Source organism: Propithecus coquereli, unplaced genomic scaffold (genome assembly GCF_000956105.1).
Source record: "Propithecus coquereli isolate 6110/MARCELLA unplaced genomic scaffold, Pcoq_1.0 Scaffold295, whole genome shotgun sequence".
Taxonomy (NCBI): Eukaryota; Metazoa; Chordata; class Mammalia; order Primates; family Indriidae; genus Propithecus; species Propithecus coquereli.
In genome coordinates this window covers 222,854-240,132 of record NW_012148563.1, presented here as the reverse complement: position 1 = coordinate 240,132, position 17,279 = coordinate 222,854, and the positions used below count along the sequence as shown (strand labels likewise).

The window sequence follows — 17,279 nt, the reverse complement described above, 5'->3', positions numbered from 1 at the left end:
CAAAAAAAAAAAAAAAAAAAAAAGTCAAGACATTAGGAGCCACTGCCTGGTTGAGGTCATCCAGAAATGAACACACTATCTTTGAAATTTTAATAAATTAGAAGAAACAATTAGATGCCTTTTCTCTAACACAGAGAAGCTAGAAAATCTTTTGCATTAGATAAGACAAGTGCCCATCGCCGGGGACTTACCGACTGCGCGGGTCTCGTACTCATTCGCCAGCTCCTCGGACTCCCCAGCCGCGTTGATGTCATTCTTCACCTTGGCCAGCGTCTTCAGGAGCTTGCTGGCCCCCAGGGCGGCCAGAGTACAGCCCCTGGTCTTTTTGGGGGGTGCAAAATGTTAAGGTTAATTCGTCGTCCCTTGAAGTGGTCAGGTCAACATTCATGTCAGACAAGGAGCAGCTCATGGCAGAAGGGGCAAATGGTAAAATCTGAACTGTTCATATTGATTCAAAGTAAAATTTGTAATGAGCACAAAATAACCCTGAGCCTGAATGTGTTCACACTCTTGAACGTGGAATTAGTACGTAAAAAGAAAATATGAAGACAAACGCCATGAGAAACTGACAGAGGACTATGATCGCGGGAGTCTGACCTACCTGCTATGGTACTATAACAGCCCAAAGGCAGGCAGTGGGTAAGAACATAGAAGACCTGAACAGTGTCACCAGAAAGACTGTGGATTCCATATTCAACATCCAATCTTACGCTCTAAAAATGGAGAATGTAGTGCGAGTGCCCGTAAGTCACTTACAAACATTGTTACACGCCAAATAACTAAGAAAATTCTCAATAAATGTTCCAAAGCAGAATTTTCACAGGCCCTACTTCCTGCCCATAATGTGATAAATCTAGAAATTGATTTTTAAAATTAAATTTGAAAACCTCATCCACACAGAAAACACGCACACACCCACACACACCGGAGAAGCGGGTGCCTGCTGGGCTGCCCACCAAGAACAGCTGCTGGCCAGGAGCCGTCCCCTCAACACACCTCCATCCACACAGAGGCACAACCATGCTTATCAGGTGGCAGGCGCTCCGTGTTGGTGATGATGTGTTCGACCAGGCGTGTGAGATCAGAAGTGTTGTGACAAAGCTCACATCAGGTGTGAATCTGGCGTGGGCTTGGACATTCACCTGTTCCCAAATGACTTTGGAGAGTTCCTTCTTGTTCTGAAGAATGGCCCAGATGAACAGCGCTTGCAGGGGGTGCCGGGTTATAGGAGACACGTCCTGGAGGGGCGAGAGCGTAGGGTCAGTGTGTGCAAGTGGACATCACTTTAAGGACATGCAAACGGAACAGGAAGCCCTGGGAGAGCGCGCCGCAGTCTGGGGGTGCTCTGTAGCTCTGCGTGTGAGTCCATTTTAACAGCACGGTGATGTGATCTTCATCTCTGTCACTGGTATAATTTGACACAAAATCTTTTATCTATCATAAAAGACAAAGTACAACTAGATAGAAGAGTATAAAGGGTGAAAAAAATGTGCCGAGAGCAATTTAGAAACTGAATGGCAGGCTGAAGAGAAAGCAATGCCTTCTCATCCTTTTCATTACATAAATCTGTTTCTCTCCCAGAAAAAAATCTTTCAAGCTAACTTCAAACCTTCCTATGGTTTCAGTTCAATTTTGTCACCACGTAAAGCTAGGTTTGTTTCTGTGGACTGTTATTCAGAGATTTGATTCCTGATACATCAGTTAGAATCCCAGCTCCTATTCAGCATTCTGTGTCTCCCAGTGGAACTTTGTGGATAGAAACAACTCAATGCATACATTCCTCTTCAACTTTCTTACAAGTTTTGCCGGGTGTAAAATGCACAAGGCACAGTTGCATAACATTGCAGAGGGATTTAACATAAATAGAGTCAAACAGAAGCTCTCTAGATCTAGCTTCCAATTCCTGCAAACACCTAGCTCGCTTACGTTTTTGCTACCCATACACACACACACAAACTCCCAGAATTACAAAAGATAATGATCTAGTTTGAGTTCCCCGAGAAGCAATCCTGAGACAAGGATTTGAGGTTAAGTAGTTTATTTGAGAGGTAATCCCAAGAAAATCAATAGAGGAGTGAGAAAATGATATCAGAAAAGAAAGAAACCAATAAAATGTGCATTACGAAGCAAGTTACCTCTGCAGGTAACTGGAAATTAGCGCCCGTAGGCAACTCTAGGAGCCAGTGTAGAACACGTGCCTCAGAGTTAGCTCTGCCAAGTGGAGAGGAGCTCAGGCACTTAGACCCCAACCTCCGGCAAACTTGCAGCAGAGCTGCGGGTGCTGCAACGGGAAACCGGGCCTGCCTGTACTCAGAGTGGGGAGGCCTGGGAGAGTCGGGGAGGCACATGCACATCCTCTCACATGAGCACTGGACTTTCCCACTGCAAATACTCACTGCCCCTTTTATTCAAAAAAGAACTCTTTGCCAGTTCTTCAGTCCTTGGCATGCATGAACGGCAAGGAGCTACTTTCAGGAAATCATGTCCAGTGGGCTGAGACATGAGCAGCCATGTGTTTGTCCCTGTTCTCTGTTAGACACCTTCAGAAAGTAAGTACATCACACTGAGCTTTGCCGTTGAGAAAACGGCAACCAGTTTAAAACACAGCGTGGAGCATAAAGCAAGACATTAGAAAACCGGCCAGGCAGACGGCTTCTCTCAAGTGAAGGCGGTGTCAACATGCTAACTGCTTTATGGCGACGGGACGGGGCGTGGGAAGGTGGAGGTAGAGGGTTTTTTGAAGGAAGACTCGAAATGTCAGAGAATCCTCCCAGTACATACATGGAATTCTACGTCCATCTCGTCCCTGCTGTTTCTGTCTTCCTTCCGGAAGCGTCTCCGGAAGCTGGTGACCAGTTTCCAGACGAACGTGAGCAGGGCGTCGTTGTAGGAGTTCTTGGCGATCTGCAGGTTCCGGTAGACCAGGGTGCTGAAGTGGTTGGCGAAGAGCTCGGAGAGGACGTCGTGGGTGAGGAACTTGCGCAGGTTCAGGCCGTTCTCCAGAAACAGGCGGACAAACCTGGGCCTGTCCTTGATGAGGGCGGTGAACATGACCTCCTGAAGGTCGGCGGACTAGGGGAAAGAGCAGAGCAGTACTAGCAACGCCGCGAAAACGACGTAAGGCAAATACGAGGCATTTTTCTTTCCCGGCCACATCGCATTTTCAGCCACAGAGTAATAGTATCTTCAACTTCTCTTTCCATCCTGTCTTGAGACTAAAATTTATCTTTTCAGTTTCAACATGACATTGGGCTATAATTCAAACACCTGAACAGGGAAGTGGTACGAGGGGATCTTTGTAATCAGCTAGATGTGAACGTGGATGTGACTCGGCCTCTTGCTATTTCAAAGTGGAGATGAACATATTGATACCTACTGTAGGGATGATGTTGCTCAAAACCTGACCCCAGCATCTGACATAGGGGAAACACTCCATCAGGGCTGGGGCAGGGGACCAGCAGTGCAGCCGAAGCCGCCTCTCTGGGGTCTAAGTGGACACCCAGCGTGAGCCAACCACCAGTGCCGTCCCTGTATTGCGTGCCGTGGGGTCTGCTGCCCTTCACAGACGCCTGTGGACCTGCCACCGTGGCGACTGTTCTCAAAGGCAGTTGTCAGGACGGAATCCACCAAACCACATGCAAGCCACAGGCCACCAAGCAAACGCCTGTCATGTTACATCCCGGTAAGTCGCTGGGACACTTAACAATCACACTTGATTATTAGTTACCTATGTTTATCTATATCTCAGGAAAGATAATCACTGTTGAGTTCAGACACAACCCAGAGGGCTACAGGCTACGCCAGCTCTCAGGTGTGTTTTGTGTGTCCTCTGCAGGACTTCTTACAATTTGATCCCATTGCCAACATTTAAAAATCAGAAGGTTCATCAAAACCTACATTTCCAGCATTGAAACCCAGGTATAAGAGTAAAAACCAGCGGCTCTGACAACATGGGACCCATTGGCTGGAGCCGAGGGGCAGCTACCCCAGGAGCCTGGGCTCTCGGTCCCTCCGTGCCCAGCCCCACAGGTGGCCCCCATCCCACTTCACTCGCTCACAGGGTTTGCCTGACTGGTGGGCTAGGTGAGCGTCCCTTGCCAAGGGCAGCATCAATGGTTTCATTTTTGTCTGATGTTGGTCTCATGGGGATCACACATCGCCTAGAGAGGGAGCTGTCGAGGGTCCCTTGAGTCCCCCACTGTGGATCCAGCTGGGTTCGGCAGAGGAGGAGGTGGCCACCTCGGGGAGGGTGGAAGTTGCACTTTCTCCCCTGTCCTCAAAGCCAGCGTGCCCTGTGCCCGGGATCTCATATTTCTTTCTAAATCCATTGCCTTTCCATCAGTCACGCACTTGCTAGCATGCGGCGATGGTTCTCAAACTTTAATCAGAGTCCCCTGGAGGGCTTGGTAAAACGCAGACTGCTGGGAGTCAACCTTGGAATTTCTGATTCAGCTGGTTCGAGGCGGAGTCTGATGATTTGCACGGTAACAAGTTCCCAGGTTATGCCCCACTGCCGCCGGCCCAGGGCCCACACCTTGAGGACCGCTAGCATACGGGAATGAGAAAAGGCTTTGCAGTCAGACACATCTCTGTTGTCAAACCTTGAGTCTACCATTTTCTAGCCATGCGACCTGGAAAATTGTGTCTCTGCGCCTCAGTGTGCCCTTCTATGAAACCAGTGGTTGTGAGAATGAAATAAGCTAACACAGGCCAAGGTCCTTTCAGAGATTTGAGTTCAGAGCAGGTCCTTAAAAAGGCATCAGTAACCTCCCTGCTAAGACACCCAGGGACCCTGGTTTAATAGCCAGCAAAAGGAGATAATCCCTGCTGTACGAGGGGCACGTATACTAACACAATGAAACTGCTTCGTGCACTATAAATAGTTACATGGATATTATCATTATTCCAAAGATTTTAATTTTTAAACAAATAGTGCTTAAAATGTGACAATGTTCTAAGCACTTTAGAAACATTATCTGATTTAATCATCCTGACAACCCAGTGAGGTGGGTATTGCTATCATCATCACCTCCATTTTCAGATGAGCAGTGATGTGCTGGTAAATGTTTATCAACCTTTCTCTGAAAGAAAGTAGAGGCCCTGATTTGTAGTGTGTGTCAATTCCCATGGTGTAAATACTCCCACCATAGACAATTTTCAGCTACCAGCATGGCGTGCTTACGTTCCAGCATTCAGATACAACAGACATAAATAACCTTCAGAGCACAGGTAATAGTAAATGTAGTCAAAGAATTAGAAAGTCATGAGCTTTGATTATTACCTTTGTTTTCCTAAAATCGATGTAATTCTAAGTTTGTGTAATTTCATTTTTAATAATGACTGTCTTGAACAACCAACTCGCAAAATCCCTAAAAATTTAGCAGTCAGTTCTAACAAGCCAGGAGGGGCTGGCTCCAACGTGTCACTGTAGGAAGAAACTGAGGCCTAGAGAGGTTATTTGCACAAAGTCACCCGGATGAGCTGGCACCAGAGTCCAAGCTCTTAGCCATTATGCCTTTAACACTAACCAATCTTTAGCTGAGGTAACAAAGTTGAATGTGCCATTCAATAAGTGCCTGAATTTATGTTTATTTGTACCATCTGGCCTTACTTAAAATAGAGCATTGCACACAAAATGTAGTTCATTTATGAATCGATTGCCTAGATCTGCGTACAGTTCCACTTCCCCTTCACTAACTACAGCCTCGCAGGGGTTCGTTACACTGCAAAGACCAAATACAGTATAACATTTGGTAAAGGAATGAAAAACTCAAAAATTCATACACCGTTAGTTTATTTGCACTGCTAGCATAAAACTGATCGCATGCTAATATACATCAAGTCTTAGTCTTTGATTGTGTAACAATGAGCCTGAAGGTGTTCCCTGAACCTGGCTGATGAGGGTGACAGTTACGGAGCACGTGCACTTCCAAATCTATACATCCATGTATGCAATTAAATATGTCCTCACTGCCCACTAATGACTCAAATCAATTTGGAAGAGCTGAAAGCAAAGAAGCGGCCTTGCAAAGCTCAGCGTGGCAGTTCATAATCGTCTCTATTGAGCAGGACTCCCGAGGCTGATTGGACTTTAGCCGTACATGAGAACACACTGCTGGGAAATACGACCCTAAAACACTAATCAAATTGAAAAGGGAGAAAAGGCAGTCTGCTGGGAAAATATACAGTTTTTATCGCATGTGCAGTTTCCATCTTAAAGGTGCTCATTTGACTAAGGGAGCCCCAAGTTGCTAGCTCTAAGACATTCATTGAGTATCTTCAATCAAGGTGTTCCGTTTTTCCTTACGCAGCTGCCTGCTGACAATTCCCTTTGAATCTGGCTAGGCAGGAGGGGCAGGGAGCAAAACAGTGCTGCTACCTTGATTTTTAGCCAAGCTACTTTCAATCATCCTGTACGTACTTTCCCCATACTTCTGCCCACCATTCCCAGGAGGAGATCTGCAGCCCTACACCCAGGTGGCGAATCACCTTTCACACCGTGGCCAAAAGCACTGGGGAGCTGATATTATCTCACGTTAGGCCATTTACTTTTATTATCTCTTCCCAACAAACTGACTAAGCCAATGTTATTACCCCATACTACAGATGAGGAAATCGAGGCTCAGCAATACTGATGTACCAGAACAGAATGATCCTTCACAAGATTCAATATGGAAGACCTTGTCAGACATGGACAAGCCATCGTCCAGACCCGACATTGGGAAAACGCAGAACGGCTTCTTGTTTACCTCCCAGCGGCGGTCATTGGTGAAGATCTCATCGTTGGCCAAGTCCAGCTGGTTCCACTCCAGCAGGAGCTTCAGCTGCCCGTTCCAGTTATCCTTATCTTGCTCATTGGTGCTGAAGGCTGTGGGATAGCAAGGAAAGAACCGACTCACCAAAGACCCAGAAGTAAGAGAGCCAGAACCAATTGGTATGCAAATCATCAGAGCCATTTATCAAAGGTGGTGCTAAGCAAGTTCTCTTAGATTCAGACACTCCAAACTGTCATTTCACTCTGTCTTTACTCCTTATCCACAGGCCGTATGTCCTAATGTATATGGTGAGGATCAACTGAGGCTATAGTAACACCTTTCCATTGCATATCCTAACAGTGTAACAATGGTATCAAGAGATTTTTCCATAGATTCAGATTCCGTAAGTGTTATATTTCAAGGGCTATATCTAACTTATACTATATCCAAATCTATGAAACAATAAGCCATGTTACAACGATGTTCTTGCCTTTTCCAGAGCTAATTTTTCTGTATCTACGTATCCATACAGATAAAATTCCATTTTTATAAATACCATTATAACCAAACCTCTGGCAAGCACAATAAGAACGATTCTAACAAACAGCTAATGCTTAAATTGCATCTCCTATGTGCCTGGGTACTTCACATTTGTTAATCAGGCGGTTCAGCTCCAGATGGCACACCTTTGCCAAAGACCTATTTACTGCAGGTAATATCCACGTTGATGGATTCTAAGATGGCAAGGACCATAGATGAGAATTTTTTCACCTGAGGTTCATTCATAGCTTCAGGGAATCTGTAAGCCCCGGAAATTGAATGCAAAATTATTTATGTGTGTGCATGTGTGTGGCTCTAGGACAAAGGTCTGTAGTTTTGTCATTTTCTCCAAGGAGTCTGAGACTCAAAAAAATATATATATATTTTAAACTTCTGTTGGAAATGGCTCTTTGGAGAGTACTATGATCATATTTGGTCAGTATTTTAATGACATAAAAATTCTTATTCCATCCAATACAGACAACCAAGGAGATTTACTCCACCTGGGCGATAGTCATTATTCTAGCTTCCAATCTATGATAATCAAAAGCAAATGCCAGACTATATTCTAATAAAGCTGTTTTAAAAAAGAAATGTAAGTCATTAAAAGCACAGAAAGCAACACAAAGCTGAAACGTCAAAAAGGGCTATTTTTACTCACCTTTGTACAAAGCGTAGGAAATGGCATTGCTCACGATTTCGTCCCCAGCTTCTTCCATTTTAATAACTGTTAATAGGTGAGAACTTTCAAGAATTTCCTTGAGCTGGCAACATTTAAAGAACAAAGTTGTCAGCCAATTGATTTTAGGCATGAGGAGCATGAACCTCTCTTTGGGTGAGGGCTCTTTTATCTCATCTTTTTAAAAAAGACCACCTATAAGGGAGTTCCAGATCCTCTTCAACACCTGTACCCACAGCTTCTAATTTCTAAACTATAATAATGAGTTGTTGACCACAATGAGAATAAAGTATGGGTTATACGAGAGCACACATATCCCCATCAAAAAGCCGAGAGCCTCGTTTAACTAGGATATGTGTGTATGTGTCTGTCACAAAGCCTGGCACATGGTAGACACTCAGTTGCTAAATGAGTAAATAAATGAGGAAAGGACAACAGAAGACCATAGACACCACCCGAGTGTGGTCATAAAGACTTAAACAGTAGAAAAGTTAAGTTCAAATGCAAACAAGAACCAAGAGGACTTGGTGACTGAAGAAAGAGATAAAGGATTTGCTATATTATCTTTTGTGATTGTTCTATAGTGTTTGATCTTAAAACATTTTTTTAAATTAAAGAGGCCTCTAATTCCAAGGTTTCAAACATTGGTCAGCCTGGCAGGAGCTTGGTGAGGAAGGGCCCCTTGCCTCCAGAGGAGGAAGCAAGGCTGGTTTCAGTTAGCCCGAGTTCCAGGTGCTGGTGGGTTTTCCCGGCAACGATTGGGGATGAGGATCTGGAACTATGGAGAGTCTCAGCTGGGCAGCAGAGGGAAGTGTCAGGTCGGGGTCCAGCTGTTGGAAGGTGGAAAGGTGTGGACTAAGAAGGGTTTGGAAATTAGGAGGTCAGCTTTTAAGGCTGCAGCTTCCTGGAAAAGGTGGTGATGGAGACCTTAGTTCAGAAGATGCAGAAGCCAGGGGGTAACGAGGAAATAAATGAAAACTGCAGGAAAACACGAACCATGGAGATTTTGAGGGACAGAGTGGGAGGAGATAATAGAATGAAGGGAAAGGTCCTCTTCACCTGTCTGCAGCCTTTGTTCAGGCTGAAGGAAAGAAATGATAGGCCAGGAGGAGGGGCACAGGTCTCAAGATTATGGGACACAAGTGGGAGTGAACTGTGCTAAGAGGGTCTTTTTGTTTTCCTTTGAAATAAAAAGGAAGAAGGAGAAAATGTATATGGATACAGCACAAACTGATGGGACCCAGAGACAGCTACAGGGGCCTCCTAATTGGCATCCCCTCCCCACAAACTCTGGCCTCCTCCTTTCCTTCCCCCCACTGAAGCCAGTGTGAGCTTTTCTAAGCACAACTCTGATCACCTTTTCTCCCTGCTTCAAACCTTTCAACAATGTCCCATTACACTTGAACAAGACCAAGCGGTGCCCAGGGAGCTGGTTGGTCTGGGCTCTCACAAGCTCTCAAGCTTCCACTCACAATATCTACCCTCACTGCCCTCTTTGAGCTCCTTGGATATGCCATGCTTGCCTCTCACCGCAGGGCCTTTGCACGTGCTGTTCCCACCATCACAACCTCAGCCCTCACCTCGTTAACTCCATCCACCCTTTAGATCTGGGCTCCCATGTCACTTCCTCTGAGAAGCTTTCCAGAAAGCCCCACACCAGGTCAGGTTCCCTTGGCATATGGCCTTCAGTGTCTATGTCACCTTTCTCCAGAATACCCATTTCAGTTTGAAATTATACAATGCATTGTGTTGTAACCGCTCAACAAGAACTTTTATCCAACTTCCTTTTCCTAAATGAGGATGTGGACTTTCTGTTATGGACATGATTCTTTCTGAGGCGCCTATTTCAGAACCTGGTACACAGTGTGCACTCAAAAATATCTATTGAATAAATGAACAAATGAAAGAGATAGGATGAATGAAGGATATCTAGACTGGTTGATAGACTGTCAAGTTCTTGAGAAGCTGAGGACTAGCTAAGAACGGTTAGGAGAGCAGGGAGTGAGAGGAGGGTAATGGAGCTCTTGGAGAGGTCAAGACGCCACGAGTTCAGGTTTTGGGTTGGCTGTCCACACGACCAGTGAGCTCACCTAGAATTATCCTGGAAGGTTGCTTAATTAGTATTTGACAGAGCGCGTGCATTCGTTAATGATAATTCTACTCCTGAGCTGGGTCTTTTGAAAAATCTGTACCAATTACAAAACCCCATACAAGTATAGTTAAAATTCCATACTAATTTTTATTATTTATGTATGTCTTCTGATTGACATAATTATGATATATTATTAGCATATTAGATATGAGTATGAATTATATATGAGTCCCAGAAAGGATAATATAATTGAACAAGGTAGACTGTGTCTTTTAGCCTGTTTCAGATGACTTTCCTGTAACAGTTTTCTTGAAGCAGAAATCAAAATCCCTCACAAAGGGTGTGGGGGACCTATTAGGTGGCCTCTGTTTTTTGGACATGATCTGGTCCAGACCCAGCAAACCAACGTGTTGTCCACAGCCTCTTTCCTTTATGGAGACATTTCCACATGGCAACACCTGCTCCTAAAAACACCCAAATACCAAAGGCCATTTCCGAATGAGCTGGTGCGAATGCAGCTACTGACAGCAGCGTGACTTTCTGACGAACTGAGTAATTGGGACAATGAAAGTCATTACAAGTCAACAGCAGCCACGAAACAGAGGAAAGTAAGAAAGGAGAGCACTACCACGTCAAAATCTTTTTATAAATGTAGCAATAAGATGCATAATAAGCATTCAAATGAGTCCACATTTCCTACATGATCTAATAAGAAAGACGAGAGATTCTGAACTGAATCGCAAGCCAGTGACTGCAGAAAGGCAAGTATTCTGTAGTGGTGGTTTCTCCAATAGAAACAGACTCAACGTAATGTCTGAATTTCTAAAATACAGTTCCCTGGGATTTCTTCCCACCCCATCACTGATACATGTGAAACACAGAAGCACGTGTGTTGGCATCGTGGTATAACAGAAGGATTATAAGCTCTGCAAACAGATTCGAATGCAGGCCTCACACACTGCCCCTTAGCAGGTACGTATGGGCGGTTGGGCGAGTCACTTTACTTACCTGAGCTTCAGTTTCCAGCAAAACGTCTGGGTTGGGCCACAGTAGAGTTTCACAGGCATGGAGAAAGTATCAAGCGTGTGCAGCTGCTAGTGGAGTTGGGCATTTGAAGTGTCCTCCCTTCCCACAATCTCGGGGTCCTTTCTCAGCCCTTAGATGTGTCCCCACACGACTCACCCATTTGATCCAGTTCTCGGTCTCGTCCTCAGGCAGCCGGGACACCGTGCGGGGTAAAAAGCGCACCAGCTTCTCCTTGATGATGGAAGACGTCAGGGCGTCCTCCACCTCCACCAGGCTGGCGATCACATCCGCGATCTGGCCTGAGCCTTCCACCACCACACACGGAATCTTACTCTTGACGGAGGTGTTGATGGCCTGGGAGGAGGGAGAGAGTTGGCAGGTGGACGAGATGCAGGTGATGGGCAGAACCCAGCTCCAGACGAAGGCTCTGAACCCAGTCGGTGAACACAACACATGGACACAACCCTTTTTATCTTAATTCAGAAATAAACCGTCTGGTCATTTACATGAGGAAAAAAAAAAGAAACCAAATGTTGGCAATGACTTTATAAATGAGAAATGCAATCTGGTTGTGTGACATCCTATGCCCATAACAAATTCCATAATAAGAACACATGTGACTAGTTTGTTTTCCATAAATAAGTGCTTTAAAATATCCCTATATACAAAATAGATCATTCCAAATACTGACATAATAGATTTGAGTGATCACTATTAAAACCGTATTCAAAATTATCGTTGATCGCTTATCCGATCAAGGTTACCAATACTTTCACATTTAATGTGTTGGTTTGCAAATACCTTAAAAGCAGCAGCCACATGTTTTGTGTTATGTTTACTCATATAATTCCCTTCTCAAATAATTTCCCTTGCCACTATTATTAAAAGAGTATAGAAATATATTTACTTCTGGGATAAACACCTACCACATTTTTGCTTCCTTTATAATAACTGCAGAGGTCAGAACAGAGGAATCAGGTTTTAAGAATTTTAATCACGTAAGATAAAGGTGCATTCACATCGGCTCATTCAGAAATGGCCTTCGTATTTGGATACTTTTAGGAGCAGGTGTCGTCACTTGGAAATGTTTCCATAAAGGAAAGAGGCCACAGACAACAGGGGTTATTTTAATCACAGAGCCTGTTTCAGCCTGAGAGTCAAAGGTTGGATTTAGTGTAAATAATAAAAACAAATATATTCTATAACTAGATTGGGATTTCAGCAATATTTAGTTGTGGAAGGACTTTAGAATATCAAATGCAGCAACTGAAATCCTGGAATCACAAAGATAAAGAGATCTACACGTGAGTACAGAAGACACTGTACAACACATTTTTTAGGCCTGAATGCTTCCCTTGGAGAAGACCTCGCCCGGAAAGCAAAGTGTGTGGTGCCACGGTGGGGGCTGACGGAGGGTCAGAGCCACAGAACAGACAGGGCCCCTCTGCCTGCCCCACTGCAGGGATGTGCTGGGTGGGAGCCGAAGCAGGAGGAAGAGCCAGACGGACACCAGCCGGGCATCTCCTCCTCCTTCCCTCCTCTCTCCCATCCCCTCTTCCCTGGCTGTTAATTGGCTGAGCGTTGGTGGAAAATGCTGCAGAAATGCAATGCCCTAGACCTACAGCACCTCTCTGGTCTTTCCTGACACACTAGGCCAAGAAATCTTGATTCCAAACCTAAAATTTGAAAGAAAGACAGTAAACATAACCATCTTTCAACTAGTTCTTCTCTATCTCTCTTCCTCTTTGATGTGGCTGCTCTCTTAGCATTCAGATATCGACAACGTCACACTGAAAAAAATCTCTTTTGATTTTTCCCTAAAAAGTCTTTCCCTGAAAGACTGTTGCCTAACAATGGTCTCAAGAGTAGATCTCATAGTAGGTACTCAGTAAATATCTGTTGAATGAATGGATGAAAAGACCATTGTTCTACAAAAGAATAAACAAAAGAAAGCTAGATTATGATTCTCGATAACATCACCAGCAATTACTCCAGAGGTGTACTCTGGCAAAGAGAGGAGAGAGGATCAGAGTCTTTCATCTAATCCCGTCTCAGAGTTAAACTAGGGCTGGGGAAAGGGGAGGTATGCAAATCAACAGGGAAATTAATTAAAAAGAAGAGCTAAAAATTACTTTCTTGCAGTGTCCAACAGGAAAATGAGCTCTTGAAAATGATGTCTTCCAATATTGACTAAAATGTCGTCACATTGATAGTCTTTTTTTGAAACAAAAAGTCAAACAGAAGCCTGGCTGCAGGCAAGATGACCTCAGTAATATCAGAGTCTACACAGATGGGCTGAGAAGCCAAATTCTCGCTCAACCATTCAATGTCGCAGGTACGGAATCACTGAAGAAGCTTTCCACGGTCTTGGAATCACTTAGGGTTTGGATTTCTCCATGTGGCATCCTTGCATGCTCAGGAGGCACATGGACGGCCTTAGGGAGTCTGGGAACATTGGATTTGGGGGCAATCTGTGTGTGTATGATCACAGACTATCTCTATGCATATGGGGTGGCCATAGTTTTCCAATATACATGCTGGTCACAATCCTTAAGTCCCCTGAGTTAACGTCACCTCTTCTCTCTGAAAGGTTGATTGTCAAGGCCAACACTAAGTGTACAGACTATTGACGACACTTCAAATTCTCCTCCCAAATCTTCCCAGCCAAGGAATAACTTAAGTCTGCTAGGGGAACAGTGTGTGGAGGCAAACACTACCTACTTGCTGTAGTATAAGAAATTAGTCAGCTTAGATTAGATGAGCCCCAAAGCCCTGAAAATACAATTTTGCTGGATAAGCTTATTCATTGATCTTCTAGAAAACCAAACCAGGACTCACTTTCAAAGTCTCTTTTCCACCTCCTTGAGCAAAACACACGATGGGGATCTTCCCACCATAGTTGGAATCTGTAAAACATAAAAAGTAAAGCTTATCTGGGGCTCCATAGAAATACTCCCCTAGCTCAAAGAGGGAGAAAGTGTACGCCACTTACCAGAGCAAATAAAGGTCTTCACTCAACTGCTGCATTCTCTCCCTTGAAACCAATGTTTTAGGTGGCTCTAGTATGCAGAAGTTGCCGTGATTCAAAACAGTAAACCACCTGGTTGCTAATCTAATGGATTGGTTTTTATCACTTCTACTCTCGCTAATTGCATTGCTTCATAAACTCTTTTTTGTCATGGTAGATTTTATTTGTTCTTAAATGGTGTCTAGCAGAAGACACGGCAGTCTTGCTAATACTGACAAAAGAGTGGAAGACAGCAGCATTTGTCATTGCCTTCAGCATGTTGAAGGGTACTTCTCGCAGTGACCCTGGCAGAAGCAGTTCTAGTGTTTCGAAGCAGCTCTTCTTTGGCAATAAAAACACCCAATCAGCTGGGTTTATCGTGCTTCACTCAATAATTGGTAGCTGTTGGTGGTGCTGCAGCTGCTGTTACCATCACGCATGTCTAACGTCCCACTTCCTAAATACTGACCTTGAATAGTGAGCTCGGAGATGTACTTCTCCAGCTGGCTCCGGAGCTTCGCCTCAACCATGGGATGTCCGTGACAGCCATTGTCCACGAGCAGCAAATGGGTGTGATTGTTGTCCAGGATGTACAGAGGGTCTCTCGTGAAGTCATCCATAAGGTATTGGGCTAAAAAACATCCCTGAAAAGTACAGAGAAACTTGTTTTTGAGATTTTATTTGTTGGTCAAGATGCACGATGACATTTTAATATGTTCATATTAAAGCTAATACTTTAGGTTCAATTATATTGATGCCTCCTCGCAGATTCCAAAATTCAGATGGGTCTTAGAGATCTTACAGTACAGGCTTCATTTTAAATATAAGGAAATAAAGGTTCAAAATGGTTGGGTCACTTGTCCATTGTCACTTAAATGGCAAGTGACAGTATAAAGATAAAATTTCCAGTCCAGTTCTCGGTCCATCACCCTGTGCTCTTTGTATACAATCCCTGAAATAGACAGCATTCTGGAAAGTGTGCGTGTGTATGTGTGTGTACATGTATCTATGATATACATGTGTGTATGTGTCTGGATACAGGCATAGGTAGACACTGATACACACATACACATATTTGTCTGGAATCATATGCCAGGATCCATGCAGAGTCTAAGCATTAGAAAATAAATAGAGTCTTTGCTCTTGAGAAGTGCATAGTAACATGACCACAAAAAGAAGCAATTAAATGGATACTTTGTCCCCAAAACACTAGAGAATAAAAAACTGCTGCAGGAGCATAAAGAACCAAGGAGGTTCCTGACTCTCAAGCTCCATTCGTTTTTGAGTATCAGGGTGACATTAAAAGGTGTTTCAACCTTTATTTCAAGAATAGAATTAAGTTGAAAACTCAATGGGGAGAAGAAGGTTATTGATCCTACTAATGACATATATACAATCGGAGCAAAGGCAGAATGGAAAGTAAAGGTCGAATGGCGCAGTTCTATTCCCTAAGTGGCCTTGCCCAGCCAAGAGCTCCGAGCAGGAGAGTCCCGGATATAACGTGAGACGAGATGATATTTGCACATCCAGGTGTTTGAAGGAGGAGCTCTACAAACTTTCATGAAACAAGTAATTCCCAAACAATTTTATTTACACTCTTTCAGAACACAACCTTAATAAAGAAAGAATCACAAAGGGAAAAGCCAAAGACCAAGCTTTCTAATTAATGACAATACAAAAACCTAATAAACCATTGGCTAATTAAATGCAACAGCATCACTAAGGAACAATTAGTGTTTTTCCAGGATTCAGTCCATTAGATTATGGGTTAAAGGAGAAAAATAATGACCCCATAGACGCAAAAAGACATTTCATACTCAGCATTCATTCTTGATTTTTTAAAAAATATAAACTAGAAATAAAAGGATAATGTCCTACGATAATTTTTTAAATATATGCATATTGAACCTTTAGCCAAATCCTTTTTACTGGTGAAATACTAGAATCATTCCCATTAATTATAATGCCAGGTATCCTACATGCCTGTCAGGGTGCCTGCCATCATAACTATTATTTAATATTGTTCTGGACATTGTAGTCAAGGCAAGAAGATGACAAGAAATACAAGGTACAATTAAATGGAAGAGTTATTTTAAAAACTAACATCGTATTTGCCAATAATATAGTTGCAAGCCTAGAACACTCAGAGAATCTACTGAAAAACTATTAGAACTAGCAAAAGAGTGCACTAAAGTGTCTGATTCAAAGCAACAATAAACAAATTAATATTTTCATGTATACCAGAACAAAATGATTCAAAAATTACATTGAACGAAGACCCCATTTACAACAATACACATGTAAAATCTCTAGAAATAATGCTAAGAAATATATAGGACCTACTAAGGAAAACTGTAATATTTTCCTGAAAGACACAGACTAGCATAAATTGAGGGACCTATCATATTGCTGGAAGCAGACTTGATATTATAACAACTTCAATTTTTCCGTATCAGTTTACAGGTTGAATGTGACTCCACACGGTGAGTGTGCAGTTTTGTTGTTGTTTGTTTTGCCTTGTGATTGTATCTTGACAAAGGGACTATAAGTTGAAATGAAAAAAACACGTGGTAATGAATAGCTAAGAAAAATTTGAAAAACAAGAATGATGAGTAGAGGCTTGTGCTCTATTTTTAATGCCTACGTAATGCTATAATTACTTTTTAAGTGTAATACTAACTCAAGAATAAACAGATGATGGAAGATGAGAAAAAACCCTGAAAGAGATCCTAAAATTTTAGTGTTTGTGAAATGTGGCACTGTCTCAGGTCAGCTAAATCTGGGTCCTGGTACAGCCCCATCTACCAGTGGTGGGGCTTTGTAATAAAGCCATGAGCAGAAACCACATAGGAAGAGATGGCTAACTAAGTTATTATGAACAACTGGTTTCCACTTATACAAAAGACCAAACACTGTTGTTCCGGAAAGATGGTAAAGAAACAAGGAAGCTAATCAAAAGTTCATGTGAGTTTGCTATGAAACTTCTCTAAGCCACTAAAGATTACCATTAACAGAAACATAAAAGAAATAAAAACTTATTTGTCTCTAAAAATAATACATGTTTACTGTAGAACTTATGAAAAATGCAGAAAGTAACAGAAAACTTTTAAATTATGCTTAATTCCACAACCCAGTGAGAGTTACCATTTTTATTAATAATATATTTATTTCTTTGCTAGG

At 43.0% G+C, this 17,279-nt stretch overlaps 1 protein-coding gene across 1 annotated transcript in view; it reads right to left on the bottom strand.

Moving 5' to 3' along the window:
* TRPM8 (transient receptor potential cation channel, subfamily M, member 8) overlaps window positions 1-17,279 on the bottom strand; it is a 68,327-nt gene that overhangs the window by 38,523 nt on the left and 12,525 nt on the right. Inside the window, exons 6-13 of the mRNA XM_012648859.1 lie at window positions 14,569-14,743; window positions 13,931-13,998; window positions 11,249-11,446; window positions 7,957-8,059; window positions 6,750-6,868; window positions 2,782-3,072; window positions 1,143-1,238; window positions 192-321 (exon numbers count right to left, since the gene is read on the bottom strand). Of these exons, the coding sequence (XP_012504313.1) occupies window positions 192-321; window positions 1,143-1,238; window positions 2,782-3,072; window positions 6,750-6,868; window positions 7,957-8,059; window positions 11,249-11,446; window positions 13,931-13,998; window positions 14,569-14,743 (1,180 nt within the window). The remainder of the gene's footprint in view (window positions 1-191; window positions 322-1,142; window positions 1,239-2,781; window positions 3,073-6,749; window positions 6,869-7,956; window positions 8,060-11,248; window positions 11,447-13,930; window positions 13,999-14,568; window positions 14,744-17,279) is intronic.